Source organism: Lynx rufus, unplaced genomic scaffold, assembly GCF_022079265.1.
Source record: "Lynx rufus isolate CCGP_SWC_20201006 ecotype Redwood Valley unplaced genomic scaffold, mLynRuf1.p SCAF_7, whole genome shotgun sequence".
In the NCBI taxonomy this organism is placed as follows: domain Eukaryota; kingdom Metazoa; phylum Chordata; class Mammalia; order Carnivora; family Felidae; genus Lynx; species Lynx rufus.
The window spans coordinates 119,311,861-119,329,455 of NW_025814889.1; the positions used below are offsets into that span (position 1 = coordinate 119,311,861).

Below are 17,595 nucleotides of genomic sequence, written 5' to 3' on the forward strand. Positions count from 1 at the left end.
TAAAAGGCCAAGTGCTGGTTGCATGGTCCATCTGTAAGAATGTTAAATTCACAGAGAATATAGACAGGGATGGTGGAGAAACCTAGAGCAAGGAAAAACAGCCTACAATATCTGAGGGAGAGTGGTCAGGTTGATAAATGATAAAGATGGTAAAGGGTGATTTAGTCAGGTGTATAAACTTCAAATGTTTTTGAAGGAGGAAAGAGGAGAAATAGTTTTGAAGTAGTCATTGGGAACAGAGAGGCCACCCAGGCTCTGTCCTCTTGGTCTTAAGATACATGGAGTATGAAGAAAAAAATAACTTCTACTTAGGAGCCCTACAGCAGAGTAAAAGCAAAAGCTACCTTCATCACTAAAAAATTAATAGTTCTGGGGATATACCTGATGTGTGTAGGACAATTCCAAGTCTGAATTTGACAAGTCATGACTTTGTGATGTAGAAAGGCAATCTCACTGTCTGATAGCTTACGATATCAACCATGTCTACTGACATGGTTGTAGAATCTGCAAGTAACCTCCAATTGATAGTGTCTAGAGATAAGAAAGAAGAGTTAATTAATGAAAGGGAATGAAAATTGTTTTTGCTCAAGGAATATTCATTTCAAGCATCTGGAATGTAGTGGGTTTTTTTGTTTGTTTGTTTAAAGATTGTTTCTTAAAGTAATCTCTATACCCAACGCTGGGCTTGAATTTACAGCCCTGAGATCAAGAGTCACATGCCCCCTAGAATGCAGTGCTTTGAGAATTACATTCTTTAATGTTGGCCTGTAAGGCATAGTATTGTGTTTATTTAAAACAACTTGATAACACAAACACCTTGCAGACTCAACAGGTGATTTTTTTGTGGGTTTTTTTTGGTTTGTGGTTGCAAAGCAGGAAAAATTATTGTTTCCAAGGATTAAACTGCGTAGAAAATGGAAAAATATCTGGTGCAAGGACCCTATGAAAAAAGCCATTGCCCCATTCTCAGGTGGTTCTGTGACTTCAGCATTGTATTCTACTCACATAAAAATTTAGGTAGAATATTATCTTCAGGGATCAGTGATGCCTCCTTCTCTAAGGATCTATTTCAGGGACCAAGCTGCTCAGGTATCCTCAGACGACAGGGCAGCAGTCAGAGCCCAGAACTCTTCTACGTCCCACCCTGGTCACATCTTATATAGCCCTGGTAACTCTGACCCTTTTCAGGTACAGCAGCAAAACCTACCTCTTAAAAACTATTAGTACAGTCAGGCCAGAGCCAAATTTTTCCCCTAGCAAGTTAACAATATAGCAGGATAATTTGCTAATTCAATTAGGGTAGAATAGACCCATCATTGCTGAGATTATGCAGACTGGGACTGTTCCACGTGCATTAATTAATTTGTGGGGTTACCAGTCAGTGCAAACTCATGGTCCTTTGCCTCTCAGTTCAGTTCCACCTATGAAGATAAATGCAATTGCTTATGTGCCCAGGGAAGCCATGGGGAGAAAAATGAGATAACTTTCACAAAACATCCTAAAAATGTACACAATAAATTGCTAGTTAAAATGTTTTAATTTGTATTACTGAGCTTATTACTATTGCTTAAATATCTGTAAAAACTGAGTTTTAGAAAATAAATATAAAATTGCCCCTAGCTAAAGAATCCATCATTAAACAATGTCTCCTCAATTTGAGCAAAATAAAATGACTTAACTCACAGGGAACATTTTTAGTGAAGGCATTTTTAAAAAACTTACCCAAATTTAAACAACCATGCAGAAATCAGATAAACATTTAAAAAAATTTTTTAAGCAGCTTATAAAGCAGTCTGGAGGTCAGAATTCTAGGGAAATGATTCAGGTCAGTTTCTTTCTTGGAAGAAAGCATCTTGGAACATCTATATTCGTAAGAAACACAAGTATTTGTCATCAGTGGCATTTGCTTTCAGGAAGACATTTTAACTTCATGAAATTTGAGACTTTTTATATGGATCAGTAATATGGGTTTGATTAGGATTCCCGTGCTGATTATAGCTCACCAGGGTCCTCTGTGATTAAAATCTAGGTATGCACCATGTCCGTTATCTTAAGTTGCCCATTAAAGTATTCCTAGATGTTTCGCTTCGTCTTGCTGTATTATTTAACATTAGGTTTAAGTTATGGTAAGATACTTATGGGTATAAGGATCTAATCCAGAGATGCTCTCAACAAAAATGCAGTTGTGCCCCATCTGTTCAAAATTAAATAATTTATAAACGTCCCAACCTGTAGGCTAAGAAGCAAATAGAATATCTGACGATACAATTTTGTCACAAATTCGGGGGCATTTTAAAGTGCCCAGGAGTCAAGCTTTTGCTTTTCCTGGATTTCAGGAACAAAAGAAGCCTTCGCAAGCAGAGAGAGGGATTTAACTGCTTGCTCTCCCCTTCGCTCCCCACAGGTAAAACAGATCGAGGAAGAGGAGTGCCGAAGAGCACGCGTCGCTCCTTTTCTTTCCCTTCAGGGCGAGTGTATGGGGAAGGAAAGGCTGCGGTCATTCTTCTGTAAATCAGTGTCCTACGATTGAGAAAGGCCCAGCCCCTGGTCCTCGCAGCTGGCGTGAAACTCGGCCCCTTCGAAGGCGATCGACCCTAGAGAGGAATGGTTCTTCTCAAGCAGGGCGGGGGAAGGAAACCGCACACAGAAGAGTACTACTGGTCCCTTATCAGCGTCTTAGGGGAAGGGTGGAGAAAAGGGAAACAGAAACAGGCCAAGCCTCCAGGGCTCCCGCCCGAGCGGCTTTTAAACTGCGTTTCTACCACCTCTCGCACCGTGCCGTGGCTAATGGAACCCGCGCGAGGGCTCCCACCAATCACCGCTCGGCTTCCTCCCACCGCGGGCCAATGGCGGCGCGCGTTCTTGGGGCGTGGGCGAAACAAGCTGCTCTCTCCTCGCTTGTGTAGTGTGTGGGCTGGGGTTAGTGGGGGCTCTTATCTTAGCCGCACTTGGTCCGCACTTGGGCTCGGTGGGCTTTTGTGTCCGGCTTTTGCTTTGCTTTGTGTGTGGGAGTTTTTGCTTTGCTCTGCGGCGCTCCTCCCGGGCGGGAACCGTGAGGCTCAGAGGCGACAGCGCGGTCCCCCCCGCCCCCGGGCAAGGAGCGAGCGCGCCGGCGTGAGCGGCGGGTGTGAAGGCTGCGGGGAAAGGGATTCGTCGCGGAGATGCCGGAGTTCCTGGAGGACCCCTCGGTCCTGACGAAAGAGAAGTTGAAGAGTGAGTTGGTCGCCAACAATGTGACGCTCCCGGTCGGGGAGCAGCGCAAAGACGTATACGTGCAGCTCTACCTGCAGCACCTCACGGCGCGCAACCGGCCGCCGCTCGCCGCGGGCGCCAACAGCAAGGGGCCTCCGGACTTCTCCAGCGACGAGGAGCGCGAGCCCACCCCAGTCCTCGGCTCCGGAGCCGCGGTCGCAGGCCGCAGCCGAGCCGCCGTCGGCAGGGTAAGGACGCCCGGCCGGGGCCACAAAGGCGGGCGATTGGCGGTTGTCGCCCTCCTCCCCCCACCTCCGCCGCCCGCGCGCGCTCGCCGCCCTCCCTCCTTGGCGCCCCCTCGGGCCTCCTCGGCGGCGGGGCTGCCCCAGCGCCCAACCGGGAGGCTGGCCTTTGGGTCTGCGGACGCAGGGTTCGGCTACTTTGCCTCCTTCGCCGCAGGCTTGCAAGCTCTGGAAGGGGAGGTCGCTGGAGGGGAGAGTCGCGAAGTTGGGGTCGCGGGGCTCGCGGCTGTGTGTCTGGAAGGTGTGAAGTTGGCGTTTGCTCTTCTGTGACGGGGGTGATTGGTGCGCGCGGGTACCTTGGTGTTCCTTGACCGCCAACAAGACTGGTATTTCGACGGCGACTTCTGTGCCGGATTCGAAAGCCCTTGAGGGTCAGCCTGAAACTGCTGTAGGTTACGTTCGAACGTTTTCCCGCTTTATTAACTGAAATAACTGGTAACCGAGGCCCAGAGCGCTCCCTGGAGGGCAATTTGTGACATATTCATTTCTAACCAAAATTTGAAATAATGAAATTCCCGCCTTTTTATGGTTTTGCATATGGAGGGCTTTTTGAACGGTTTTTGTTTTTCTTGTTTGTTACTGTTTGTCCAGCAACAGGCCGTCTTTTGGCGGGGCAGTGTTACTCTAAATTGAAATGAACACTTAACATCTTTAAGCAGTTATAAACACTCAGATGTTTGGAAATTCTAGTTTCTAAGGGCTTGGATTTTGTATTTTTTTCCCTTTTTGGTAAATTTTGCATGAGAAAAGGAGAGATTTCAGAACCAGGAGATACTTATTTCTTGGCATTCTGATATGTCAGTAACTGCAATTTGGAATATCTAAATCTAGGTAAATCTCAGATTGGTTCTGGCAGACTCATGTTTTGTTTCAGAATTGCTTTTCTGTGAGTTTTTATATGCTGCTTTGTGTGAACTGCCTACTTCTCATTTCAAATCATGGTGAGGGTGTAGTTGAAACTAGTGATTGGATGTAACTTTGTAAGACATTGTGGAGTTTAGAGTTGTTGAGTTTTGATAACTCAAAAGTACTGCTTCTTTCGAAGTTGTGTTGTTTAACTTTAGTTTTTAAAACTCTGTTGTGTTTTTCTGGACTGCCCAGGTGGGAATGAGAAAGATGTAATAGATGTAGGTTTAACTGAAAATCTTAGCCTGGGCTCTAGAGAAATTGAAAATCTTATGTCTTAAGTCAGTGCCTGGCACGTAGTAGTGTCAAATATTTATTCATTAAATAAAAGACCAACTGCATCTTACTGCTTCAGATGTCTGTTTTTGTGGATTTGAAGAAAGCCAACTTCTCCATAATAAAGAGAAATTTACTTTCAAAGTAAAGCATATCCATTGTCTCGTTTTTCTCCAACCCCTCTGGAAAAGATATTCAAATGACTTTAGTCAAGATTTTGTTGGAAGTGCAATCTTTTCCATTTAAATCAGCACACTTAAAGTCTTCTGTAGAACTCTATAGTGTCTCTGTGCAAACGTATTCTTGAGCCATGGAAGTACTTGGTTGTGTTTATGATAGGATTATTCATTCTTTTTTTTAATGTTTATTTTAGAGAGAGAAAAAGAGAGCGGGGTAGGGAGAGAGAGGCTCCAAGCGGGCTCTGTGCTGACAACAGAGAGCCCGATGTGGGGCTGAACCCACAAACTGAGATCCTGACCCGATCTGAAGTTGGACGCCCAACTGACCCAGCCACCCAGGCACCCCGTTCTTATTTTTAGGATGCATTTTAAATTTTTTTTTTCAACGTTTATTTATTTTTGGGACAGAGAGAGACAGAGCATGAATGGGGGAGGGGCAGAGAGAGAGGGAGACACAGAATCGGAAACAGGCTCCAGGCTCCGAGCCATCAGCCCAGAGCCTGACGCGGGGCTCGAACTCCCGGACCGCGAGATCGTGACCTGGCTGAAGTCGGACGCTTAACCGACGGCGCCACCCAGGCGCCCCTAGGATTCATTTTAAACAGAAAACATCATCTTGGTTTTGATGTTTAGAGAATATTTCCCAACTAATATAATACCACGTTAGTTATACTTCAGTTTTTTAAAAAAACATGTCCCGCCTGGGTGGCTCAGTCATGATCTCATGGTTCGTGGGTTGAAGCCCCACATTGGGATCTGTGCTGACAGCTCAGAGCCTGGAGCCTGCTTCAGATTCTGTCTCTCCCTCTCTCTCTGCCCCTCCCTGCTTGCACTGTGCCTCTTTCTCTCTCCAAAATAAATAATCCTTAAAAAAAATTTTTTTTAAAGTATGTCCCAATCTACCCTGTTTTCTTGGGGGTGTAAAAATTTCAGTTATCCAACACTTTTGAGTTCCTACCAAGTGCTCTAACAACCAGAGATTGATTTCTGCAGACCCTGCCAACCATAACCATATAATTATTTAAATTTGTTGGGTTTTTTTTTTGGTATGTTAATCGATCATGTCATGTTTGTTATTTACACATTTTATCTCAACAAATTTCTCATGTTATCAGAGTTGATCAGCACCATGCAAATAAATTCTGGGTGAAAGGAATTAACATTTTAATAGAATCTACAATGTCCAGTGGCATGCTAAGCCCTTTATATTTCATTTAATGTTTTAGTCTGTATAGAGGAAAACTATTTCATAGGCATAGAAGCCATAGTCTTCTCTGCCTTGGGTATTTGAAGTTCAAATACCCAAGCCTTGGCCAGGCTTAATGGCATGAACAAATTGAAAAAGTTAATAGTGATCATTTGGTCAGTAGCATCGTTTTCTGCTTTAAAGCACATTAAGTAAAAGTGACTTATAATTTAACTTAGGAATCTGATAGACTTTAACAGGCATAGGAAAAATATCTTGAGTTGAGAGGAAAAGAATCTTAGGGTATCTATAATAATAGATGAAATTTTTCTCCATGGCACATTCCTCTTATATGTACAAAATTTTATATCATGGCAATTGTTAGCCTTATATGTAATAACAATATAGTTACATTTTTTAAAGAGTATAACCTAGGAGAAAGTCAAATTATGTTGGAGAGTTGTAGATTAGGCAGATTTTTTAAGTGCTAAATTTTTTTTAGTTTATTTAGTTTTTGAGAGAGAGAATGGGAGAAGCAGAAAGAGGATCCCAAGCCCACTCCTTAGTCAGTGCAGAGCCTGGTGCGAGGCTTGAACCCATGAACTGCAAGATCAGAACCTGAGCTGAAACCAAGAGTTGGATGCTTAACCGATTGAGCCACCCAGGTGCCCTAAGTGGTAAATTTTTAACTTTTTTTTTTTTTTTTTTTAAGTAGGCTCCCGCCCCATGTGGGGCTTGAACTCATGACCCTGAGATTGAGTCATGTGCTCCACTGGCTGAGCCAGCCAGGTGCCCCAGCTTTTAACATTTTAAAAATAAATCAAACATTACTGTGGATTTGACCAAAGATGTAGCAGTTGCCTTCCATTTAAACATGGGTTTATGAGGAGTTTTTTTTTTTTTCTTTCTTAATGTTCATTTCTTTTAAGAGACAGAATGCTAGTGGGGGAGAGGGGCAGAGGGAGAGAGAATTCCAGGCAGGCTCCATGCCCAGAGTGGAGCCCTACATGGTTCTCCATCCCACGACTGTGAGAGCACACACAAGTGGGGGAAGAACAGCGAGAGGCAGAGAGAGAGAATCCCAAACAGGTTCTGCAGTGTCAGCACAGAACTCAACACAGGGCTCAAACTCACCGAACTGAGAGATCATGACCTGAGCCAAAATCAAGAGTCAGATGCCTGACTGACTGAGCCACCCAGGGGCCCCAGAATATTTTTAATTAAAGGAGAACCACTTTCCATTTCAGCCATAGCCATGGTTTCTTAGATTCATTTGGTGTGATATGACAGAAATACTTGCATATTCAAAATTTGGTTTTTGGTTTTAGTTTTCTTTTAAACTTTTTATTTTATGCATCTTGATGACACCAGCATTTTTAGGTGTTAAAATTACCTGGATTGCCGACAGAAAAATAAACAGTCAAAAAGTTGGCAATCTGCCTTTTTGTTCTAAGGTGCAAAGCAGTTGTAGCTATTTAGAATCTAATGGAGCATAGCATTCTTGAATGGTCTGATCAAGTGGATCATGAATTCTTAAGAAATATTTAAAGACATGGAGGACAACAGTAAAAAGTATGTTAATTAAATCATAAATTGGCTACCATAGTCTACAATAAGGTGTTAAGTGTGGACTTCTGAATCAGAGTTATATAGTACATTAAATTTCCAGCTCTGACACTTATTCAGAGGACCTTCTTGAAAGATCAACATTGCCTATCAGATCAGTTTTCACCTGGAAAATAGGAATAATCTAGTAACTACTAGTAGCTACTTAATTGAGAATTACAAGAGATAATTTGTTAAGGTGTCTAGTGCTCAGCAGCTGATCCCTATTAAAGCATGTGATTTCTGAAATTTTTTGTGTTTACTTAGCGCCAGAGCAATACAATGTTACCATAATATTTTTTTTTCAGAATTGGATGAGGTAACTTTGGGAAAGTGATGTATGCATACTTTGTTCAAATGTTACTATATTGCTAGAGTTAGCTGTGCATCTTTGAACTTCAGTGTCCTCTCGTAAAATGGGGGTGTTAGTATCTATTTCATAGGATCTTTAGGATTCTATAATACATGTAAGGAAGGTACTCAGAACACAATTTGGTACATACTAAGTGCTCAGTAGAATCTATTTTATAAAAATAATTATTGTTATACTAATCTTGCTACTAATGGTAGAAATTTAAAAATAGGAGTAGCTGGGGGCTCCGGGCTGGGTCAGTCAGTAGGGCATGCAACTTTTATTAATCTCAGGGTCATGTGTTCAAGCCCTTCGTTGCTCATAGAGCCTACTTAAAACTTAAAAAAATGAAAATAATAGTAGCTCATAGGTGATATCAAAGAACTGTTGGATTTTAAAGTTGAAAAAGATGTTAGAGATCATCTGGTAGTTGGGAAGAAACTGGAGAACAGTGCCTGGCACATACTAGGTACCTAGTATTTTTAACTGAATGAAACTAAGAGTATGTGATTTTACTTAAAGGAATAAAATTCTCATAGTCTCATGGTTTGTGAGTTCGAGCCCCGCATCTGGCTCTGTGCTGACAGCTCAGAGCCTGGAGCCTGCTTTGGATTCTGTGTCTCCCTCTCTCTCTGCCCTCCCCTGCTTGCACTCAGTCTCTCAAAAATGAATAAATGTTTAAAAAAAATTTTTTTTCTAAATGGCATTACATTTCTGGAACTTCTCTCCCTACAAATTAAAAATAAAAATCAGGTAGCCTGTTATGAACTCCTGCTTTGCTTGACTTTGCATAAGCTGGTTTGTTGGCCTCAAGATTTCTTTGTACAGCTGTAATCTTTCATTATGTTTTAAGAAAATATTAAGAGTTGGTTTTCTGTTTGATTTGATAAGCCCTTGTTATTCTTAAAATTTTTTTAATGTTTATTTATTTTTGAGAGAGAGCACAAGCAGGGGAGAGACAGAGAGGGAGACACAATGCAAAGCAGGCTGTAGGCTCTGAGCTGTCAGCGCAGAGCCCAACACGGGGCCCGAACCCATAAATTGTGAGATCATGACCTGAGCCCAAGTTGGACACTTAACTGAGCCACCCAGGTGCCCAACCGACTGAGCCACCCAAGCACCCCAAGTCTTTGTTATTTCTTAATAACAAATGGGTTTTTAAGAATGACCTATTTTTCCCTCCCCAGATGACACTCATTAATTCATTCAAGAAAACAGCTATCAACTACCTACTCCTTTGTCAGTCCTTTTTAAATTTTAGATGCTTGGGATACATTATGAATATGACAGTGCCTCTTCTTTCTGCTACCCTCTTAAATGCTGCATCCAGAACACCTGAGATACACATTAAAATACAGATTCTCAGGCCCAAGATTAGATCTCAGAATGGGGTTAAGACTTTTTAAAATAGGGGTAACTTCCAGAAGTTTTGAGGTTTTGATAACAAGCCAGATTTAGGGACTATTGCTCAAGGAGTTTTTCTGGAGAAGATAAAGTATGTTTACAAATAGGTGGAACTGGGGCGCCTGGGTGCCTCAGTCGGTTGAGCATCTGACTTCAGCTCAGGTCACGATCTCGCGGTCTGTGAGCTCGCGGTCTGAGAGTCGGGCTCTGGGTTGATGGCTCAGAACCTGGAGCCTGCTTCTGATTCTGTGTCTCCCTCTCTCTCTGCCCCTCCCCCGTTCATGCTCTGTCTCTCTTTGTCTCAAAAATAAATAAACGTTAAAAAAAAAATAAAAAAAAAAACCAAATAGGTGGAACTGGTGAGTGCCAAAGAAAGAGATTTCTTGAAAACCTCAGGCTTCTGTAAGAATTAAAATTTTTGAATGTTTTGTTGATAGTAGAATTTGAACATTCTTAGAGTGGGAGGTGATTTTCTTTTATTTAAAAGTATGTTATACAAGGAAGTTTTTCTTCCCAACCTGTCCACACTTTTTTGGAAAATTCAAGTAGGTCACTAACACAAGATTTGGTCTATTTGATTTTTAAAAAGTGTTTAAAGAATGCAAGGCTATGATGTATAAACTCTTAGATTCTTGGCAACTTTTGATATCAATGTGTAAGTTGCTTAAAGATTTGAGCCTGATCCTAAACTAGCACAATATGTGTATTAAAGCTTTCTGAAAGTACCATCAGTTTCACAGCCATTTTTTAGTTAAAAGATTTCTCTTGAATCGATATCATTATTCTTGTTAGCAGTTATCTTTAAAAAATAATTTCTCATAATCTTGCTTTATATAAAATATTTCAAATTTTAATTTTGCTAAAAAATTACTTTTTGGAAATCCTATAACTTTATTTTTTTATTTTTTTATTTATTTTTAAATATAATTTATTGTGAAGTTAGGTAATAGACAGTGTGCGCTTGACTTCGGGAGTAGATTCCCATGATTCATCACTTACTACAACACCCAGTGCTCCTCCCAACAAGTGCCCTCCTCAATACCCATCACCCATTTTCCTGTCTCCCCTGCCTCTCCTCCATCAACCCTCAGTTCTCTGTATTTAACAGTCTTCTTATGGTTTGCCTCCCTCTCTGTTTGAAATTATTTTTTCCCTTTCCCTTCCCCCATGGTCTTCTGTTAAGTTTCTCAAATTCCACATATGATTGAAAATATGGGATACTTTTTCTCTGACTGACTTATTTCACTTAGCGTAATATCCTAGTTCCATCCATGTTGTTACAAATGGCAAGATTTCATTCAGAAATTCTTTTATTTTTTAATGTTTGTTTATTTTTGAGATAGAGTGCCAGAGCACAAGCGGGGAGGGGTAGAGGGAGGGGGAGAGGAGATCCAAAGCAGTCTCCGTCTTGACAGCGGAGAGCCTGATGTGGGGCTCAAACTCAAAAACCATGAGATCAAGACCTGATCCAAAGTCTGCCACTCAACCAACTTAGCCACCCAGGCACCCCCAAAATAGAAATTCTAATACATGGCCAAATCATGCCTGATTTTTCTTTCTCCCCCTCAGCATCACTGAAAGTAAGCAGTCCATACAACTATGGTTTTCACCATTTTGCATAAAATATTTCTAGAATGCAGTATTTATTTTTAGTTTTTTAATGTTTGTTTTTGAGAGAGAGAGAGACAGAGCACAAGCAGGGGAGGGACAAAGAGAGGGAGACACAGAACCCAAAGCAGGCTCAGGCTCTGGGCTGTTAGCACAGAGCCTGGTGTGGGGCTCAAACTCATGGACCGTGAGATCACAACCTGAGCTGAAGTCAGACACTTAACTGACAGAGCCACCAAGGCACCCCTAGAATGCATTATTTTTTCTTTTAATTAATCTCTATACCCACCGTGGGGCTCGAACTCACAACCCTGTGAACAAGAGTCACATACTCTGCCTGAGTCAGGCAGTTGAAAGACACAGTATTGACTCATTTGCCTAAAATAGAAATTTGGGCCTAAACTGACTTTGATACTTGTAGCCATTATTCAAACAGCTATTTTTTGTTCAATTCTCTGAGGCTTTCTGGGGTTACTGAGGCATTTTGTAGGGCTATTTGCCATAACCCTAGAAGACACCCACACTTCTGCTTTCTTCTCTTGTTTAACCTTGGAATGTTTATATTTTTCCAGCAAATACTGCCATTGCTTAAGTTATGCTGGAAACTTCCTTTGAAATTTCTCTCAAAGCTTGTTCCATGTTCCCTGAACTTTTCTAAGTGAAACAGCCATATAGAACTAAATGTGCTGACAGAGCTGTACCAAGAGGTAATAGTCAAAAAGTTTGACTTCCTTCGTGGTCAGACACTGGCTACTAAAGCTACTGAATATTCACCTGGGTTTCATAGATTCTGATATGCTTGTTTAAATTAAAGGAAATCATTTTTAAATATAACTAAGAAATATCTTTATGGTAAAGTCATAAGCTCTTATAGAATAATTTAAATTTTTAAGGATTATTTAAGTGGTCAGTAGTAGTAAATTGTATCTCTGATTATCTGGGTGAAAGTCTTTAAACCCTTGCTGTTTACTCTTGAATTTTTGATGACGCCACCTCCTCTTTAGATAGGTTAGCCAAAACTGTTTTTAATAGTAATGTTTACAAATTTGAGTTGTTACAATTAAACTTAAAAAATATCTTCAAATAATGAGTTGTTCTTAATAAAATTGCTAAGGCCTAATAAAGCTATAAATTGGAGGGTGAATTTGCATGTTTATATTGTATACAGTGTGACTTATAAAATAGGTGAACACTTTAATTCATGTGGAAATGATAACCGGACTTTGTTTACAGAAAGCCACAAAGAAAACTGATAAACCCAGACTAGAAGATAAAGATGATCTAGATGTAACAGAGCTCACTAATGAAGATCTTTTGGATCAGCTTGTGAAATACGGAGTGAATCCTGGTCCTATTGTGGGTAAGTTGGTAAAATTTCAAGTTATGTTTTCTGTAAGTGCCCCAAATTGTTTTCCTGTCTTGTCTAGCAGTTAGAGTTTGGGTTCTAAGGACCAGTGTGTCATTAATCATTTATATGACCAGGACACAATTTCTTTAACTATAAATAAGGAAAATAAAATGAGAGAAATGAACTTAGATAATCTCCAAGATTACCTCTGTTGTTGAAATTGTTTCATATTGTGCTCATGTCACAGCTACCTGGTGAGACATAGGAGTCTTACATGACAATTGAAGAAAATTTGAAGTGACACAGCTGGCCAAATTCATCCAAGTTAATAAATTAGTGACGGACTTGTTAATAGAACTCAAGTTAGGGATGCCTGGGTGGTTTAGTTTGGTTAGGCATCCGACTTCAGCTTAGGTCACAGTCTCACCACCGTTCATGAGTTCCAGCCCCACATCGGGCTCTGTGCTGACAGCTCGGAGCCTGGAGCCTGCTTCGGATTCTGTGTCTCCCTCTCTTTGCCTCTCCCCAGTTCCCACCGTCTCTCTCTCTCTCTCTCTCTCTCAAAAATAAATAAACATTAAAAAAAAAAAGGAACTCCATCAATTCCTAGCATAGTACCCATTTTCAGTTATCATTAAAATTAACATTTTTAGGGGCGCCTGGGTGGCTCAGTCAGTTAAACCTCCAACTTCAGCTCAGGTCATGAACTCGCTGTCGATGAGTTCGGGCCCCACGTCAGGCTCTGTGCTGATAGCTCAGAGTCTGGACCCTGTTTCAGATTCTGTGTCTCCCTCTCTCTCTGGCCTTCCCCCTCTCACACTCTGTCTCTGAAAAATGAATAAACCTTAAAAAAATTTTTTTTTTATGGCACAAAAACAGACACATAGACCAATGGAATAGAATAGAAACCCCAGAACTAGACCCACAAATGTATGGCCAACTCATCTTTGACAAAGCAGGAAAGAACATCCAATGGAAAAAAGACAGTCTCTTTAACAAATGGTGCTGGGAGAACTGGACAGCAACATGCAGAAGGTTGAAACTAGACCACTTTCTCACACCATTCACAAAAATAAACTCAAAATGGATAAAGGACCTGTATGTGAGACAGGAAACCATCAAAACCTTAGAGGAGAAAGCAGGAAAAGACCTCTCTGACCTCAGCCGTAGCAATCTCTTACTCGACACATCCCCAAAGGCAAGGGAATTAAAAGCAAAAGTGAATTACTGGGACCTTATGAAGATAAAAAGCTTCTGCACAGCAAAGGAAACAAGCAACAAAACTAAAAGGCAACCAACGGAATGGGAAAAGATATTTGCAAATGACATATCGGACAAAGGGCTAGTATCCAAAATCTATAAAGAGCTCACCAAACTCCACACCCGAAAAAACAAATAACCCAGTGAAGAAATGGGCAGAAAACATGAATAGACACTTCTCTAAAGAAGACATCCAGATGGCCAACAGGCACATGAAAAGATGTTCAGCGTCGCTCCTTATCAGGGAAATACAAATCAAAACCACACTCAGGTATCACCTCACGCCAGTCAGAGTGGCCAAAATGAACAAATCAGGAGACTATAGATGCTGGAGAGGGTGTGGAGAAACGGGAACCCTCTTGCACTGTTGGTGGGAATGCAAATTGGTGCAGCCGCTCTGGAAAGCAGTGTGGAGGTTCCTCAGAAAATTAAAAATAGACCTACCCTATGACCCAGCAATAGCACTGCTAGGAATTTACCCAAGGGATACAGGAGTACTGATGCATAGGGGCACCTGTACCCCAATGTTCATAGCAGCACTCTCAACAATAGCCAAATTATGGAAAGAGCCTAAATGTCCATCAACTGATGAATGGATTAAGAAATTGTGGTTTATATACACAATGGAATACTATGTGGCAATGAGAAAAAATGAAATATGGCCTTTTGTAGCAACGTGGATGGAACTGGAGAGTGTGATGCTAAGTGAAATAAGCCATACAGAGAAAGACAGATACCATATGGTTTCACTTTTATGTGGATCCTGAGAAACTTAACAGGAACCCATGGGGGAGGGGAAGGAAAAAAAAAAAAAAAGAGGTTAGAGTGGGAGAGAGCCAAAGCATAAGAGACTCTTAAAAACTGAGAACAAACTGAGGGTTGATGGGGGGTGGGAGGGAGGAGAGGGTGGGTGATGGGTATTGAGGAGGGCACCTTTTGGGATGAGCACTGGGTGTTGTATGGAAACCATTTTGACAATAAATTTCATATATAAAATAAAAAAAAAAATTTTTTTTAAATAACATTTTTAAAGTCTTGTTTTGACTGGAATTCAAGAATGATCCCTTAAAGAACAAACTAAAAGAAAACTTGGAACTTAATATAATATACTGGATTTCCATCATTTGGTTACTGTCAGTGATTTTGCAAGGCTGGTTTTGCTTTAATTCTGGAGGGTCTTGACAGTAACCTCAAGATGAGAAAGGTGTATTTTGGTCTTCTAAGTTATGTAAAGTTTTGAACACTGGAAATTTGAATTTTTTTTTAATTTAATTTTTTTTTGGAGCAAGCGAGAGAGCATGTGTGCAAGCAGGGGAGGGGCAGAAGGAGAGAGAGGAAAGAATCCCCAGCAGGCTCCATGCTGTTAGTGTAGAGCCCAACACAGGCCTCTATCACACAAACCCATGAGATCATGACCTGAGCTGAAATCAAGAGTCTGAGCCACCCAGGTGCCTCTAGATTTGTTTTTTTTTTTCTATAGGTAAAGTTGCAAACAAGAATTTAGAATGTTTTTCTTTTGTTTTATTTAACATAGTACTTCCACATAGCTGGTAATAAGCCTGTGAATATAACTACTAACAGATATTTGATATTTAATTTTTTCATTTAAAATTCCAAAAGGGAGATGCTGCGAATATGTGTATTGTGTATCAATGTACGTTTTATATATATTGGTATACCAGCTGTTCATTGTTTCCCAGCTTTATTGAGGTATACTTGACAAAAGTTGTATTATATGGTGTGTGTGTTTAACTTGATGTTTTTGTAGACGTATATATTGTGAAATGATCAACATGATCAAGCCAATTAACATCCATCACCTCACTGTTTTATTTTGTGTCTGAATGTGTAGTGAGAGCACTTAAGGTCTACATTTTTCACAAGTTTCAGGTGTATTCTTAACTATAGCCCATTCTGTACATTAGATTTGCAGAACTTAGTCATCTTGCAGAAATTTTGTACCCTTTGACAACATCTTTCCACTTTCCCCTCCCTAGCTAACTGTTCATCTTGCAGCTACTTATGTAACATTTTGAGATCTGTGTTGTTTCTTTAAAAAAAAAGTGTATTATCATTTTAATCATCTTTTTTTCTTTTTAAGTTTATTTCTTTGTTTCGAGGGAGAGAGCACGAGTGTGCGCACATGCGTGGGGGAGGGGCAGAGTGGGAGAGAGGGAATTCCAAGCAGGTTCCACACTACCAGTGAGGAGCCCGATGCAGGGCTCAGTCCCATGAACCATGAGATCATGACCTGAGCTGAAACAGAGCCAGAGGCTCAACCAACTGAGCTACTCAGGCACCCCATCATTTTGTTCATCTTCTAGAAACCACAGAGGGGTGCCTGGGTGGCTCAGTCAGTTAAGTGTCCAGCTTTGGCTCGGGTCACGATCTCATAGTCCGTGGGTTCGAGCCTTGTGTCGGACTCTGCTGACAGCTCAGATTTTAGAGCCTTCTTCGGATTCTGTGTTGCCTTCTCTCTCTGTCCCTCCCCCACTCGCACTCTTTCTCTCTCTCAAAAATAAATAAACATTAAAAAAGAAAAAGAAACCAGAGGGACATACAGTTAGTGTAAAATAGAAAATAAAAGCTGTTTTTGGCTTTAAATTGTCATTCATGTTGAAATGTGTTAAAAATGTGTTCGTAATCAATTTTACTTTGCTGTCTAATTGGTATACAATTTCTATTTTGTGGCACACATTTTCTATAAAAGGTCATTTGATCACAAAGTACTTACATCTAAATGTGATTTAACACCTTAAATTTACACAATGTTATATGAAAATAATATTCGACTAAAAAACTGTAGATGACTTTTCTTTACCCATAACTGAATGGCTCTTTATAGGCATATTAATCTCTGAGATTTGTGAGATTTTTATCATAGTATTGAGAGGAATGCAGTCTGTTTATAAAAATGATTTTTTTCTATAAGGCAAATGCTATTTACATAGTACTGGAAAATGTACAAAGGCTAAAGCTTTTCAATCAAAAATACTCAGTCATACATGGCTCTTTAGTAGGTGATCTATAATAAGATTATACCAGGGATGCCTGGTGGCTCAGTCAGTTAAGTGTCTGACTCTTTATTTTGGCTCAGGTCACGATCTTACTGTTTGTGAGTTTGACAGGCTCTACCATGACAGTGTGGAGTCTGTTGGGGATTCTCTCTCCCCTCCCTCCCTCCCTCCCTCCCTCCCTCCCTCCCTCCCTCTCTCTCTCTCTCCCCCCCTCCCGCACATGGGTGCTTACTCTCAAACTTAAAAAAAAAAAAAAGATTTATATCTGTGTATTCCATGCTACTAAAAGAAACATAATCATGTATGTATTAAAATCTCGGCAAAACACCTATTTTAGGAAAGAATCCTTTATATGGTATTTTTAATCACTTAAATTTAGAAAAGTAAAGTGTTGGGGCACCTGGGTGGCTCAGTCGGTTGAGCGTCCAACTTCAGCTTGGGTCGTGATTTCACGGTCCCGGGGTTTGAGCCCCACGTCGGGCTCTGCTGGTAACTCAGAGCCTGAAGCCTGCTTTGGATTTTGTGTCTCCCTCCCTCTCTACCCCTCCCCCACTCACTCTATCTCTGTCTCTCAAAAGTGAATAAACGTTAAAAAAAAAAAAAAAGTTAAGCATGAATGCAACATTTTAATGTTGGTAAATACGATAAGCAGGATCTTAAATAAGAAAATACAGATATTAAAGCAAGTTCTGCCTTCATACAGGAACAACCAGAAAGCTATATGAGAAAAAACTGTTGAAACTGAGGGAACAGGGAACAGAGTCAAGATCGTCAACTCCTCTGCCAACGATTTCTTCATCAGCAGAAAATATGAGACAGAATGGAAGTAATGACTCGGACAGATACAGTGACAATGAAGAAGGTAAAATTTTAAATGATATTAATCGAATATATGTAATTTTTTTCAGACTCCTAAGATACAGTAACCATGAAGAAGATAAAATTATTTTTTTGCTTATT

At 40.6% G+C, this 17,595-nt stretch overlaps 1 protein-coding gene across 5 annotated transcripts in view; it reads left to right on the plus strand.

Moving 5' to 3' along the window:
- Positions 1-2,946: 2,946 nt before the first annotated feature.
- The window catches only part of TMPO (thymopoietin), a 31,894-nt gene continuing 17,245 nt past the window's right edge, over positions 2,947-17,595 (plus strand). For 2 of the 5 annotated variants that reach the window (XM_047065178.1, XM_047065179.1), the window contains exons 1-3: positions 2,947-3,440; positions 12,244-12,370; positions 17,339-17,497. In XM_047065178.1, coding sequence (XP_046921134.1) covers positions 3,162-3,440; positions 12,244-12,370; positions 17,339-17,497 — 565 coding nt within the window. In that variant the 5' untranslated portion in view covers positions 2,947-3,161. The remainder of the gene's footprint in view (positions 3,441-12,243; positions 12,371-17,338; positions 17,498-17,595) is intronic. The other 3 variants (XM_047065181.1, XM_047065180.1, XM_047065177.1) reach the window with 3 other exon arrangements.